This window comes from Phialemonium atrogriseum, assembly GCF_030411735.1.
Source record: "Phialemonium atrogriseum strain 8032-3 unplaced genomic scaffold QBC33scaffold_29, whole genome shotgun sequence".
Classification (NCBI taxonomy): Eukaryota; Fungi; Ascomycota; class Sordariomycetes; order Cephalothecales; family Cephalothecaceae; genus Phialemonium; species Phialemonium atrogriseum.
The window spans coordinates 215,142-228,588 of record NW_026848166.1 but is presented as its reverse complement, the minus strand read 5'-3'; the positions used below and the strand labels follow the sequence as shown (position 1 = coordinate 228,588).

At 55.7% G+C, this 13,447-nt stretch overlaps 4 protein-coding genes across 4 annotated transcripts; 1 reads left to right on the top strand and 3 right to left on the bottom strand.

Annotated features, from left to right (window-relative positions):
- The first annotated feature begins 61 nt into the window (after window positions 1-61).
- On the top strand, window positions 62-2,629 carry QBC33DRAFT_479206 (Alpha/Beta hydrolase protein). Its single transcript, XM_060425311.1, has 5 exons — window positions 62-420; window positions 505-780; window positions 858-1,033; window positions 1,087-1,454; window positions 1,534-2,629. Exons 1-5 carry the CDS (start codon window positions 245-247, stop codon window positions 2,194-2,196), a joined length of 1,659 nt encoding a protein of 552 aa, XP_060279932.1. The 5' UTR covers window positions 62-244; the 3' UTR covers window positions 2,197-2,629.
- Window positions 2,630-5,068: 2,439 nt separating this feature from the next.
- Window positions 5,069-6,033, bottom strand: QBC33DRAFT_580891 (uncharacterized protein; the record flags this gene model as incomplete). Its single annotated transcript, XM_060431228.1, has 3 exons — window positions 5,069-5,236; window positions 5,321-5,428; window positions 5,512-6,033. The coding sequence occupies 3 exons, from the start codon at window positions 6,031-6,033 to the stop codon at window positions 5,069-5,071; spliced, it is 798 nt and encodes a 265-aa protein (XP_060279931.1).
- Window positions 6,034-6,653: 620 nt separating this feature from the next.
- QBC33DRAFT_549014 (uncharacterized protein) lies at window positions 6,654-7,398 on the bottom strand. Its single transcript, XM_060428929.1, has 2 exons — window positions 7,139-7,398; window positions 6,654-7,069 (listed from the first exon to the last, which is right to left on the bottom strand). Exons 1-2 carry the CDS (start codon window positions 7,216-7,218, stop codon window positions 6,721-6,723), a joined length of 429 nt encoding a protein of 142 aa, XP_060279930.1. The 5' UTR covers window positions 7,219-7,398; the 3' UTR covers window positions 6,654-6,720.
- Window positions 7,399-7,769: 371 nt separating this feature from the next.
- On the bottom strand, window positions 7,770-13,151 carry QBC33DRAFT_622684 (uncharacterized protein). Its single transcript, XM_060432858.1, has 3 exons — window positions 12,534-13,151; window positions 11,546-12,403; window positions 7,770-11,430 (listed from the first exon to the last, which is right to left on the bottom strand). The coding sequence occupies exons 1-3, from the start codon at window positions 12,986-12,988 to the stop codon at window positions 8,022-8,024; spliced, it is 4,722 nt and encodes a 1,573-aa protein (XP_060279929.1). The 5' UTR covers window positions 12,989-13,151; the 3' UTR covers window positions 7,770-8,021.
- Window positions 13,152-13,447: the final 296 nt, after the last annotated feature.

The window sequence follows — 13,447 nt, the reverse complement described above, 5'->3', positions numbered from 1 at the left end:
GGGCCGAGGTAGCGTGAGGGGGAAGAGGTGACCTGATTTATCAGCCCTTGGTCAGTCTTGCCGAGGGCGACTCGAACAAAATTATTGCTCTTCCAGAGAGGCAGACACTGTTAATTACCTTTTAACTAGGTGCCGGATGCAGCAGCAGTAATGCGTTAAGAGACTTGACACAAGATTCCCCTCCAATTAATTAATCAACACCCAACCCTCTCGATCAGCACCAACATCAGCCTCAGTATCAGCCATGGCTCAACAAACAGTCTCGGTTCAGCATCCGGCCATCGGCACCGTCAGTGGCATCCGTCGACTTCCACAGGTGGATCAATTCTTGGGCATCCAATATGCCACCCTGGCCGATCGCTTCTCAAGGGCAACTCTTATCGAGGCTTATCCGAATTCTATAGACGGAACTGCCCTAGGGTGAGTGTGGTCATCCTCCGGGGTTGTGAGAGGGTGTGTGAGGGTGAGTGTGAGACGTGATTCTGATTCCTGATTAACCACTAGTCCCCTGCCTGTCGCCGACCCAGCCGGATGTGATAATGAGCAGTTGTTGCTCCAACACGCACTCCCTCACCCAACCTACACATTCAGCGACACCGAGTGCCTCACTTTAAATGTAGCCGCCCCGTCAGAGCAGTCGGCCACTCCGCTACCCGTCCTCGTCTTCGTTCATGGCGGCGGCTTCGTCACGGGGAGTGCCAACTGGCCGCAGTGGGACGTTGCCGCCATCGTGGAGAAGAGCATCGAGGCCAAGAGCCCAATCGTTGCCGTGAGCATCAAGTAAGTTGCGAATCCAAGTCCACCCCCTATTCATGTTATACGGCGGCAGCTACTCACGAGGCCTTGTTGCAATGAAGTTACCGCCTGGGACATTTTGGCTTCCTGACCTCGGCTGCCCTGCGGGATGCGGGATATCTACCCAATAACGGCCTGTACGACCAGAAAGTCGCCTTCCGATGGATTCAGAAATTCATCCATGGGTTTGGGGGTGACCCTAACAACGTCACCTACCTGGGGAACAGTATCGGGGCCGGTAAGTGAAATCGACATTGGTTGCCTTCATTAACCAGGCTAACCTCTAATTAGCTTCTGGCTTCATCCATCTGCAGAGTGGGGAGCGATTATTCAAGCGGCTGGCCGCTCTGGGTGGCAGTCCGCTCATCCGCCCATTCCCCACCGAAGTCGCAGAATTCGCATACGGGATGGTCACCAAGGCCCTTGGGCTTGAGTCCCTCTCGCCGGCGGAACAGGTGCGGGCTCTTCTCGAGATGCCTGCTGCCGATCTCGAGGCTAAATTGCGCAATGTGCCCGCCCCCGTTTGTTCCGTCGTCGACGGCGATGTCATTCGAGGCGTGACGACGTACGATGTCCTTTCCAAACCCCAGGAAGTGGACCGCCTGTTTCCTGGAATCGGGTCGGTCAAGGATGTTCTGTTGGGCAGCTGCCAGTTCGATGTTTGTTGACCTACTCCCTGATACAGCACAGACAGACAAGTGCATCTAATGAGAGCATCTCACTAATATGTCATCACAGGGCATGATCTTTGCGGCAACAGCTCTTCCCGGTCGCAAGGATGACTTAGCAGCCACCCTAGAGCAGTCCCTGAGAGCCGCACTGAAATCCGACGCGGACTCTCTAGTCCCATCGATCCTCTCGCTGTACGGCCTCGACAAAGCCAGCGTGATGGACACCAAGACCAAGACCCTCGCTGTCACCGGCTTCCTCCACGACATCTGCTTCGGCCAGGGCGCGAGGGCTACAGCCCAGGCCTGGGCCGACGCCCGCGACCGCCACGGCACGACCACGCGCCTCATGCACTTCGACGCCCCGAACCCCTGGCCGGGCGCCTACGCAGGCTACGCCACCCACGCCCTCGAAGTCGCCTTCGCCCTGCAGAACTACAACGCCCACCTGGCGCCCGGCCAGCGCGCTTGCGCCGAGAGGCTCGGCCGCGACCTCATCGCCTTCGCTAGCGGGAGGGGGCCGTTCCCGCCGTTTGGCGGCGAGAACGGCGGCGTCGAGATGGTCTACACTGCCGGTGTCGCGGCCGAGACCGACGGATCGACGCTCTTGGCGGCGGCGGAGGCGGGCGGGAAGGGGCGGCGGGCCAAGTTGGTGGAGATCGTCGGGGGTAAGCCCGAGATGTTGGACAAGCTGTCGGATGCGTTTGGTTTGTTCCTGCGAGGCCCGCAGTAGCTGGGTGCTTTGTGAAATTCCCTCTTGGCGGTAATAATTGCGGACTAATTAGTTGTTGCTGCTGTACGTCCTTGTAGCTGAAAAATTGTCCCCAAAGATGCTGGGTCGTGGGCTGACTGATTAAAAACTGATGTCCGGAGGAAGCGTTCTTGCTGCAGTCCCAAAAGGAATTAGAGCTCACCTGCCTGGCCTCCAGAGCCCGCTCCGTGTCCTTAACCAACGTCAGAGACACTATAACAGACCTCTACTCGGCAAAACTTGACAAAGGTCCCATGCGAGAGCAACGTGATAACCGCACAGGCTTACATCTGGAGAAACCCAGTCCAGGAGTCTCCCCCGTGAACGTCGTTACCTTCAAAACTATCCAGCGCGCTTGAGAACGGGTAGCGGCTGGTTCTAGTGTTCCTTCTGCTCCAAGCTTATTATCATCTCCTGGCATAGACCGAAATACCAATCCACCAATTTATTAACTATGTAGAACCTGCAGCAAGTATGTAAACCTAGGTAACCTAAAATCGGCCGATATATCCACTAAGGTCTGCCCTATCTCCTGTTCCGCGAGAGAAAAGGGGCCATTGTTTACCAATATCTGTGTTGTGGATCCTTTATGGATGGGAATTTCTCCAGGGGCATGCGCTATTTGCTTTGCAGGCAGGCAGTTAGTGCATTATAGGTGGCAGTTGCTGTCGCTATTGCCTATTGCTGTCGCTGTCTTGCTATTGCTATTCCTGTCTATCGCTCTTGCCGTCACTCCTATCCTCTTGCCAATACTATCCATCGCTCTTGCTGTTGCCAACTTGCCACCTGCCTGTAGAGCAAATTGCGCATGCCTGCAGAGAAATTCTCTTATGGATATCTTGCGGGTTATGTGACAGCTTGCCCGGCTCCGAAAGAACGCAACGTCCTCGTTGTAGCCATCGCGAGCACAATGCTATCGCGAGCACAATGCTATCGCGAGAGTCCAGAAAAGCGTCAAAACCTTCGCCAACATCAAAAACCTTCGCCAACATCAAAAACCTTCGCCAACATCAAAAACCTTGTTTAACCTCATGCCAGCCGCGTCGTCGTTGTGAGTGTGGTTACTTCCAATCGAGCGTAGGGATGAGTGCCAGGACTTCTGGGTTGGTCATGTTGCCCAGGCAGACCTCGGTCAGCACGCGTGTCGCATACAGTAGGTCGCCACGGATGGTCGCCTTTGCAAAGCTAGTGAAGATATCAAGTTCAGCTTCTAGAATTCTGCTACCAGTGTTTTCTGCGCCCCTGGTATCGTCACTGGCGCATCCTGCTTGCGCACGAAGCATGCGCAGCACAGCAGACACTTCACAAAGGTCAGCTTCGACATATTTAAGCTTGTTTTCCTGATATCGCATGGCTGTCTTTGCAGAATCCCAGACCGTTGCAGCCTACAGGTCAAATTTTTGCCGGAGAGTGCTGGCTGTAGATGCTTCCTGGAGTAGGTAGCGAAGCATCCATTGACTTAGGGAACCCGACCTGAACTTTTGGATCAACCCTGCCGTCCTTGGTCCTGGCTGGGTTGAGCAGCTTGACGGCAGCTGGATAGAAGACATTCAACCTTGTATCTCTTTTGATTGCATCAATTGCATGGATTGAATGGATTGAATCTGTACTGTCAGAGCTGCGGTGTATCGAGCTCTACAAATCTACCCCTCCTCTGATGCCTTCCCCAGTTGGGGTTCCCTTGCTCCCAACCACAAATATTCTGATAAACCTCTTTCAGCATGTCTTCAAATTTGCATGATACTCATCGAAGAACAGATAAGCATATGACGTTATGTGCCTCATATGTCATGGAGTTCGAAGGCTATCCGCCCACCAGCCAGCTTGACAGGATCTGACACATACTTTTCCACCCAATGTTAGCCCCCTCCTAACCCATGTAGTTGAAAGCCGGGCAGATAGACAAAGGTGACTCAGCAGCACTGCTTGCTGAATATCACAAATAGGGGATCAATTGGGGATCAACCTTGGAGCTATTCCTAGGAGCAATCACGTCCTGACTGTGAAAAGAGCATGCCAAGGTAGTGGGTTAAACTCGGCCCAGGGCCGTATTCTTGTCCCAATCGTCAAGAGCTTTGCGAAATGCTCTATTGAATCCATTGTCTCGAGAAGGATGCTTTTCGACCTGCTAGGTCTTTGGCTTCGGTATGTTGAAGTCGTAATTATAAGCACTTTAGCAATCGACATGAGGCGGTCGAGGCGGCGACCGCGACGGAAAGAGCTATCGACAGCAATGGGCAAGAGCCATCCACAACGACGGCAAGAGCCGGCAAGTTAATTTGAAGCACCACCGGTCCCGCCTACTGGACTAGATGAGGCCTAACCTGGAATTCCAGGCCGCCACAAGCCACGAAATATCTATATATTGCCGGCCATCCCCCCCCTCAAACCTTTCAAACCACTGATCGCCGACTACGAGCGCACCCTCGAGGTGAAGGAACAGTACATGTCGCTCAATGACAAGACAGCAGCAGCATCCAACCAGGAGCCTGAGCGCGAAGAGTGGAATCTGTAGACACCAGTGATGCCGAACGAAGCGGTCGAGTGGCAACTGTCTCGGTGCCGATGGGTATTGGAAGGGACTTGGTGAGGATGCATCCGACAGGTCGGGTGGTTTGCTTTGTGATTCGCCGGTTCGATTCGGTGTTCAGGATTGCTTGGCGAGGGGTTTGATGGTCTGGTGCTGCCCTGTTGGGACTTGTGTGGTTTGGGAGACGATCAGTAATACATGGGTAGATATTTTGTGGCTTGTAGCCTAGGTGAAGAAAGTTAATTGGGCGTCGGCTGGTTATAAAGGAGGAGAGAAAGGACGGTAGTGACAACCTTCGGGATGTGGAGATCGCATTGCAACTATCTAAAGACTGAATCCCGCATCGACAACAGCGTTCTGACCGGTGACTGACTTTGACCTCACAAATGACTTCACCTGTTCCGCCACGTCCTCGACAGTGGCAAACCGTTGAAGCTTCTGCTGCGTCTTGATAGCCTCGAGTCTCTCTGGGGGAAATGAGAGGCCCCAGTCCTATCTACCGTTAGAGATTGTAGAAACCAAGGGGGGAGACAGAAAAATATTAGTAACGGATAAGAATACGAGGGCCACACGTACAGTCAACAACAAGCCCGGCGAAACACTGTTCACCCTGATTGTGGGAGCCGCGATGACAGCCAGGGACTTGATGAGGTGAATTTGGGCCGCCTTCGTTACAGCATACGGCTAGATTCGTAGCGTTTAGCACTCGGACGAGCCCCCAAGAGCAGGAACTTAAGGAACTGTTGAACTCCACAATCATCACATACCAGGCTACTCCCGCTCGGCTTGCACCCCGCAACGCTCGCCGTGCTCACAAACACGGCGGCACCCTCCTCGCGCGCGTTGGCCTCCTCCAGCCACGGCCTCGCGGCATGGAACAGCCACAGGTGCGCCTTGACGTTGGCGCCGAAACAGCGGTCCCAGTCGTCCTCGTCGACGCCGTCGTCGAGGTCGCTGAAGTCGCGCACCCGCGTCCACCCGGCGTTGGAGATGACCACGTCCAGCCGGCCCCCCGCGGCGGCAGCGGCCTCGGCCACGAGCCGGATGGCTTCGGATTTGGGGCCTGAGAGGTCGGCGCGGATTGCGTGGAAGGAGGGCGCGGGGAGGGGGGAGGGAGAGACGGAGGAGTAGGAATTGCGGAGGTCTTGGACAAGGGCTTCTGCCCGTTCTGCGTTGTTGGAGTAGTTTATTATGACGCTCATGCCCAGATCGAGGGCCAGCATGCGAGAAATGGCGGCGCCTAGCCCAGCACTGCCGGCGGTGACGAGGGCAACCTTGCGAGGTGACATTCCGGGTGAGGGTCCCGTTATCGGATCCGCGAGAGACATGGTTGAATTACGGTGATGCAGCGAGTTATGGGATGCGACCGACCTCGCTTGCGTTCTCGGTGTACGGGCGGGGTTGTCACGTCAAGCCGGCTCCTCTTCAGAGTCGATAGTGTCTTTCCCCACCTCGGAATCCACACTCCACATCGGCATCTACCCACAATAATCCGGGTCCACGGTATGAGTGGAAGAAATGCCCGAAACCCTGCGCGTAGAACGTTGTAATTTGTATTTCTACTATCTGACAGGTGGGTGAGGTGAGATTTCATCTTCCATTCGATAATCTGACAAGTGGGTGAGAAGACTTGATCGAAGGCTATGATACAAGACACCACAGCGTGTCTTCTAGATCCGCACTTCCCGTTATTAACCAGCAATTTAACGCCCCAACCCCTGCGCAGCCTCAATATCCCCCCTCCCAACCCGACTCTCCTCGCACAACCCCCTAAACCACCCCCGAGCATCATACAACTCCCCCGGCGCCCCAATCTCAACGAACCTCCCCGCGTCAACGACACACACCCTAACAAACCCGACGACGCTCCACAAGCGATGCGCGATGTACACCACCGTCCGGAACCCGCCCCCGCCCCCTCGGCGTCGCCGTCCACCGCGCTAGTGGCCTCGTCGGCGACGACGAAGATGGAAGCATCAGGATACCTTCCCCTTGCAGTCCACCTCTTCCTCCACGAGCAGTTTAGCACAGTACATAGAGCCCAGTCCAAACACCATGTTCCCAATAAAGTCCATCCAAAGCCATCTAGTGAACACCCCCTTCCCTGGGCCAATACCAAACCAGGCATTGAAACCAATATACGGGATCATCGCAAGCCCAAAAGCCACGAAGCTATTGACAGTCATGTCGGATGTGCCGAGGAGCAACCCGCACGTCATGGCTTGAGCACCAAAGCACCGACAGAAAAGAGATGTTGTTGGGTCGAAGGCGGCATAAGTCGGTGTTAACGCCAAGCTGATGACCGATGATGGGTGGAATAAACACCTGTAACACATTAGAAACTGGTGCAGATACAGTACGGCATTACAATGTGGGCTTATGATAGACACCTACCATGCACCCATGCCTGAGTACCCAGCGGCCATTGCTGCTTGGATATGGCGGACCGTCTCTCGTCTTTGCGGAGAAGCCATAATTATTGACGGAAATCTCAGTATCTGGGCTTGCTGAATCCCAAGATTGTGTGTTTTAGTCGCCCGTTAGCAAAGTGCTCGTATGGTATCAACAGCAAGATCTGATACCCTCTCAAACCACAGAATGCCGGACGTTGAGAATTGGTGTAATCAGGACGTGAGGTCTGGTTTAAGTTCCACAGGTCAGCTGAGTGGCATGGTATGCATGGGGCTCACGGGAAATTAATTTCTCTTGGCGAGTTGGTTGGTGCAGCTTTATATTATCAGCCCAAAATAAAAGAAGGGTCTCGTCATTGTCATTGAGAATTTCCTTGGGGGCACCGGTGCTGCAGCTGCTTCAACCTGTGTAGCGGGTGTGCGTGGGCCCATTGAGGTCGGCTGGTCGTTCATCGGGACTTCCAGTTGACCTACAATTCTCCCCCATGGCAAGTGTATAGAGATTCAATGAAGATGCAATCCTCAGCTTTCGAGGCAGAAAGGGATTTTACATGCCCAACATATCCCCCAGGATTTGGAGGGTGGAGAAGAGAAGGAGACATCAAGTCTATTGGGAACGGAGTACAAGACCAGCATGCTAGCTGATATTATTTGGAGCGGAACACTTCAAAGCATCTCTGTTCTTTTTTCCGTCCTGTGCTTTAATTAGTGTTGTGGTCTTGTGTTTGGTAGCAAAGTCCTGGCCTCGTTCTTCAATGTCAAGATAATCTCCCGTCGGCTCCAAGCGACTGTATCAATCGTACCATGCTCGATACTACGTCCCGGAGGAGAGAGACGTAGTCAATAATAGAAGGCAGGTCTCAAGTCTACCCAGGTATTGTGACGTCCGTCGCAGACACGTCTCTCCCCGTGTCGATTTCCACCATCTCGACTTGGACCGTCGTCACCGAAGAAAATTTATACTCAGCATCCTCATCAGCCAAAATATCCCCTTCTGTCAGATTCTCCCGGAGCATTCGGACGACCGTTGCAAGCTGAGCCGCATCGTCAGGTCTGTCTCCGCCTATCGTGACCTCCTTTACTTTCCCCGTGAGCACGTCTCGTTCTCGAGAGGGATGGCGGAGGATGGCCACAATTTCTCGGTCGATGACTTCCGCCGCGGCAGTGCAGCTTGTCCTCTGAGCGGCAAGTAGAAGCGTCAACATGGCTTCGAAGTAGTAGACCGGGGACGGGTCTACTTTGCACCATGGCACGATGGACTTTAGCATCTGCCCCCGGACCGCATCCACACCGACTGTCTTTCCGGACCGGCTTGCGCGGTCGAGGTTGCCAGCGATGACTTCAGAAATCTTCGCGGCAATGGTAGGGAGTCCGTGCCGCCCGGCGGTGTGAAGGATTTTCAGCATCGTGCCGGCCACGTTCCACGCCCTGCTCGTCTCCATGGTCCTCGCCTTGTCCTTCTCGCTCTTATTTGTGTTTTCCTTCTCCTCACCACTGCTCTTCTCGTCCTCGTTTTCGTTGATGCTGATCCAGAACTCGTTTACCAAATCCAGAATGATGACCTTGTCGATCACATGCTCTCCGCCGTGGTCAAGAGCGTGCTGCCAGCCTTCAGTGACCATCTGGGCCATGATGTGCGCCGTTGTGGCGTTTTCATCGGCCACCATGCCTACCAGGATCTCGAGGCAGGCGGTCCCGAACCTCTCGATGTTCCGCCAGTTGTGCAGCTCGACCCCGGCGGTGAAGTCCTTCTGCAGGCCTCGCATGAATTCTTCCAATCGGGAGTAGCTAATATAGTCCTTCTCGACGACGTTCCGCAGAGCCAGTGACCAGATTTTGGCCAAGTTGACGGCTAACTGTGCCATCTGTGCATCTCCCCTGCGGCCCTGGATGGCAGAGGCCAGCAGCTCAACCCCAAGCCTCGCCCGAACCTTGGCATCCATCGTTTTGTTTTCCCGGAAGAAGCCCTCAAACTCCTCCACCCTGCACGTCACCAGCACTTCCATCATGCGGTCGCTAGCCTTGCCCGGGAAAGAGATGAGCCGGAGGGCGCTAGCCCAATATTTGGAGAGCATCTGGATGATCTCCTCGTCCCCGTCAATGATTGCCTCCGTCAGGATCAACACCGCCGTCGACGTCATCAACTCCAGCTTCGAGCCAGCCGCCCCTACGGCGTGGAGGGCAGCCGCACCAGCACCGCCACCTGGTCTAATTTGTTGTTGCTGATCTTGCCGTTGCTGCTTGGTACCGGTGCTGTGGCTCCCCAGGATGAAACTGATGAACGCGGCTGCCTTGGCTGTGGTCCCGACGACGGGCATGAGCAGCTGGGTGTAGAGTCCGCTGCCGGGAGGGCTTGCCGTCAGTGTTGTTGTTGTTGTTGTTGTTGCTGTTGGCGGCGCCCTCTCACTCCCCTCGGCAACGTCCCCGCCCTCCATGTCGTACTTGACCATGTCGATGGTCTGTTCGAACGCCATCACCGACACTCGGCAGAGGAGGTCAATAGCCGAGACGTTCTTTGACTGGACTGCCTCCCTGAAGGCCCTGATCTCCATGTCCGCGTATCGCTTTATCACCTTCTCGTTGTCCATCATGACGGCGGTGATGAAGTGTCTCACCTGGCTCTCAACTATCTTGGGCAACCTCCGGCGCTGTCCCAGCCTCAGGTCTAGTTCCGTCGGTCCTAAGAAAGAATCCCGGCGATCCAGCCCGTAAGTGCTCGCCTCCGCCGCGCCGCGGCTCCGTAACAGCTCCTCCATAGGCCCGTGGTCGTTGCCCAGAGCCGCTTCAAGGGCTGTTCCAAATTTCCCGCCCGGCGCGTTCACGTCGGCGCCGCGATCCAGCAACAGCCTCGCCACCTCGACGTTCTGCCCGGCCTGGGCGAAGTTGTAGGCGCCCGCAGCAGTAACCTGCAGAGGAGTACCGACGTCGCCGGCTGTCTTGTTCGGATCAAATCCGGCGTCGAGAAGCCTCGTCACGATCCCCAACTGGCCATGACACGCGGCCTCGTGAAGCGCGGTGCCAAACTCGTAGTCGCCGTGGTACTTCTTCAGGCGCGGGTCGCCAAGGATCTCAGCCACACAGTCCTCCGACGACCCAAGTATGGCCGCCGAAAGAGGCGTCCCGAACCCCTTGCTGATGACATTGACGTTGGCCCGCCGCCGCAACAGCTCCCGCACCACCGCCGCGTGCCCGCAGCAGCACGCCTCGATCAGTGGCGTGACCGACCCCCTGCCCACCTCCGTCTTGGCCTTCCTGTCCAGCAGCAGCAGCACGATGGCCACATCGCCGGCCTTGGAGGCGTAGTGCAGCGGCGTCCGCCCCTCGACGTCGGCCGCGTCGATGTCAAACTTCAGCTCCAGCAGCTGTGAGACCATGGCGGCGGCGGCGGCCGCCGCGCGCGCCGAGCCGTCCTTCCGCAAGATCGCCCAGTGCATCGCCGTCCGGCCGCTGCCGTCCCGCTCGTTGCAAACGAGTGTCCCGCCTTTGCTGAGGGCGCGGAGGAAGGCTGGTGTGCCGAGGTAGCTCACGATGTGCGTCGTCTTGATGCCGGCTGGGAAGCGCTCGCGGGATAGGAGGAGGCGGACCTGTAGGGACAGGCGGAGGTTCTCGGGCCGGTTGGAGAGCTTGAGGAGTAAGTGTAGGATCTCGTCTTTGCCGGCCTGGGAGGTCTCATCGTCGCTGGCCTGGGAGAGGTGGTGGGCCCAGTTGAACGAGGCGTACCGGAGCAGAGGGGCCTTCTTCAGGAGGGTGTCGAGGTTGCCGAGCTCGAACCACTCGGCCTTCGGGATGGGCCCTTTGGAGAACTCGCGGAAGGAGAGATACGTGATGCAGGTCTCGGCCATCTCTCTGTTTGGCTTTGGAAGCCACTTACACTCAGGGCTCTCCAGATATTCCTTCGTGCTAAAGTGGGCCAGCCTCACGGCGTGGCTCTTCTTATTGATGCTTAACAGGCCGCAGCATGCTGTGACGATCTTGTCAACGCTAGCGAGGTTTTTTTCCTCAAACTCGGTCATGGACTTGTCTACGGCGAGCGCATGTCGGAGTTCCATGTCGGTGAGAGATGTCGTCGCGAATGTGACCCATGTGAGAGCCCTTTGTGCCAGCCGCCGAGCGCTCTCACCTTGGTCGTCGATCCTGTCGAGGATTCCCTTGTAGGCTAGTGCCAAGGTCTCGGAGTGGTCATTGCCTTTTTTGAAATCGTCAAGCCGCTTCTCGATTTCCCAGACTGTGGAGAGGCGCAGGATATGCTCCATATAGAGCTGGGCGAGGAGGAATCTAAGCGAGGAATATATATATGTTAGGTCAACTCTCCAATATCTCCCCCTCCCCAAGGTCGACCTGGGGAGAGAGAGAGAGAGAACTTGGGACACAATAGAGGAACGTGGCTTACATCCCGTCGGCCTTGCTGATTATGTTCCTCTTAATATTCTCTTTTATTCCAGGATGCTCCTTAACAATATCTCTCAAGTCAGGCATCTTATCATCCAGGTATTTCCCAATGTCTGCGTCACTTGCCCGTATCTCGAGGGACAAGCAGTTGTCTTCGTCAATTCCTTGGCCCTCTCTGCTGAGCCTCGAAGTGGCAAAGATGCGCACATGCAGCTGGGATTGCAGTGAAACGATCCTGGAGAAGAGTCTCTCACACTGGCTGGGCATTTTGCACTCGTCCAACGCGTCGGCGACGATAAAAACCCGGTCATACCATGCTGCGACGTGGTGGAAGGCCTTGAGGATGTCGGCCAGGGAGGGCTGCGCGCCACGGTCCGGCCGGTTGTGCAGATCGTGTAGGTTTCGCACATGGTTGAAGGCATTAGAGGCCCCGGGAGGGAGGTCCCGAGTCAGCTGCCCGAGGAGGTTGCTGAGTAGACACTCGGCCCTCTGATCCTTCTCCTCCTGCCGGTAATTAAAGTAGAGGTATACGATCGCCACTCTTGAGTCGGGTTCCTGTCGAAACCTACCATGGAGGTCCTCGATGACGGCTGCCGTGATGAAAGTCTTGCCCGCCCCGGGCATGCCGCGGCAGAAGAGCGTACGTGTCTCGCCATCTAGCCACTCCTGATACACTGTCGATTCCAGCAGCCATTGACCGGTTCCGCCCAACCTTTGATCGTTGTTTGCCTTATGGTCCTCGGCATAATTCCGGTGGATGAGCCATTCGACCACCTTTCTGCGACGCTCCAGGTATCCTTGATCGACCTGATCCGAGCGCATTTTGTTCACTGTTTCGGAGACGGCCGCATTCAGGACCCTGGAGGGGAACGAATAAACTGTTAGATTGTGTGTTCGGATTGCCAAAACAGAGAAGAATCGAAACCGTGGAGCGGGGACAGAAATTAAATGCAGAAAGTTCAGAAAGGAGAAGAGGTGAGGGTCCTTACGCTGACTCCATGTCCCGCGCCTCGCTGATCTTGTTGTGGTATTGCTCCATTTCCCTGAGAAGCTCCCGTATTTTATGTTCTGTGAGCGGCCATTTCGCCCTTGCCACTCCGGCATGGATTCCCAGGCGCTTCTTCCCAGGGCCACTCGGGCTGACATCGTCGATGTATTTGTCGATGAGCTTCTGCAGATGAATCATCACGCCTTTGCATGCTTCCAGCTCGCCGCCGGGGCTCAACACCCTCTCGAGGGTCTTGGATTTCATCAAACGCGCGTCGCCAAAGTCCTTCATGTCCTCGAGGACCTCTTCGAGCGACGTCACTGTCCCTTGAATCTCAAGGATTACCTTCGGCGCCTTTCGGACTGAGTCGATGTAGCGAACGCAGGTGCCGCCGAGCTTGGCGGTCAGCTCGACGATGGCGCCGATTGCTGACACAAGTCCCAGGACCTCAGCCATATTCAAGATTGCATCGGCGGGCTTGCTATCACGCGTGTCTCTGCTCTCTGTGTGTGAGTGAGTGTGGCTTCTGTGGTGTAATGCAGTGTGGTGTTTTGGCCAGGCTGGAGAAAGCTGGAGAAAGCCATGCGTGGGGTTCGTTTGACAGTCAGGAGGTTTTTTGACAGGTGCGGTCCGGTCCGAGGCGTTTGGCCGGCGTTACCGACGGGACTCTCTGTAGCCTCTTTTAGCGGGATGCCACGGATTACCCAAACGGTCAAAGCGCGTTGGGCCGCTATGCGGAACCTTGGAAGGACACCTCGATTCATTGCCCAGATTGGTCGAGGTTCTCAGCGGCGTGCTGACACAACCACCTGGAGGGGAACTTATGGCTGTTATCGTCCACTAACCTTCAGTAGGTCTCTAGCTCAACTGCTGGTCGTGCATCCAACCAATATCGCTTAGAGATCACCCTCCCTC

Bases quoted from the DNA above. Each gene is read 5' to 3' on its own strand.
- QBC33DRAFT_479206 (XM_060425311.1), top strand. From the start codon at position 245: ATGGCTCAACAAACAGTCTCGGTTCAGCATCCGGCCATCGGCACCGTC. The intron at 781-857 runs GTAAGTTGCGAA...GTTGCAATGAAG, and splicing joins ATCGTTGCCGTGAGCATCAA to TTACCGCCTGGGACATTTTG. The intron at 1,034-1,086 runs GTAAGTGAAATC...ACCTCTAATTAG, and splicing joins GGGGAACAGTATCGGGGCCG to CTTCTGGCTTCATCCATCTG.
- QBC33DRAFT_549014 (XM_060428929.1), bottom strand. From the start codon at position 7,218: ATGGCTTCTCCGCAAAGACGAGAGACGGTCCGCCATATCCAAGCAGCA. The intron at 7,070-7,138 runs GTAGGTGTCTAT...AATGTGTTACAG, and splicing joins TACTCAGGCATGGGTGCATG to GTGTTTATTCCACCCATCAT.
- QBC33DRAFT_622684 (XM_060432858.1), bottom strand. From the start codon at position 12,988: ATGGCTGAGGTCCTGGGACTTGTGTCAGCAATCGGCGCCATCGTCGAG. The intron at 12,404-12,533 runs GTAAGGACCCTC...GTTCCCCTCCAG, and splicing joins GCGCGGGACATGGAGTCAGC to GGTCCTGAATGCGGCCGTCT. The intron at 11,431-11,545 runs GTAAGCCACGTT...TTCCTCGCTTAG, and splicing joins ATCAGCAAGGCCGACGGGAT to ATTCCTCCTCGCCCAGCTCT.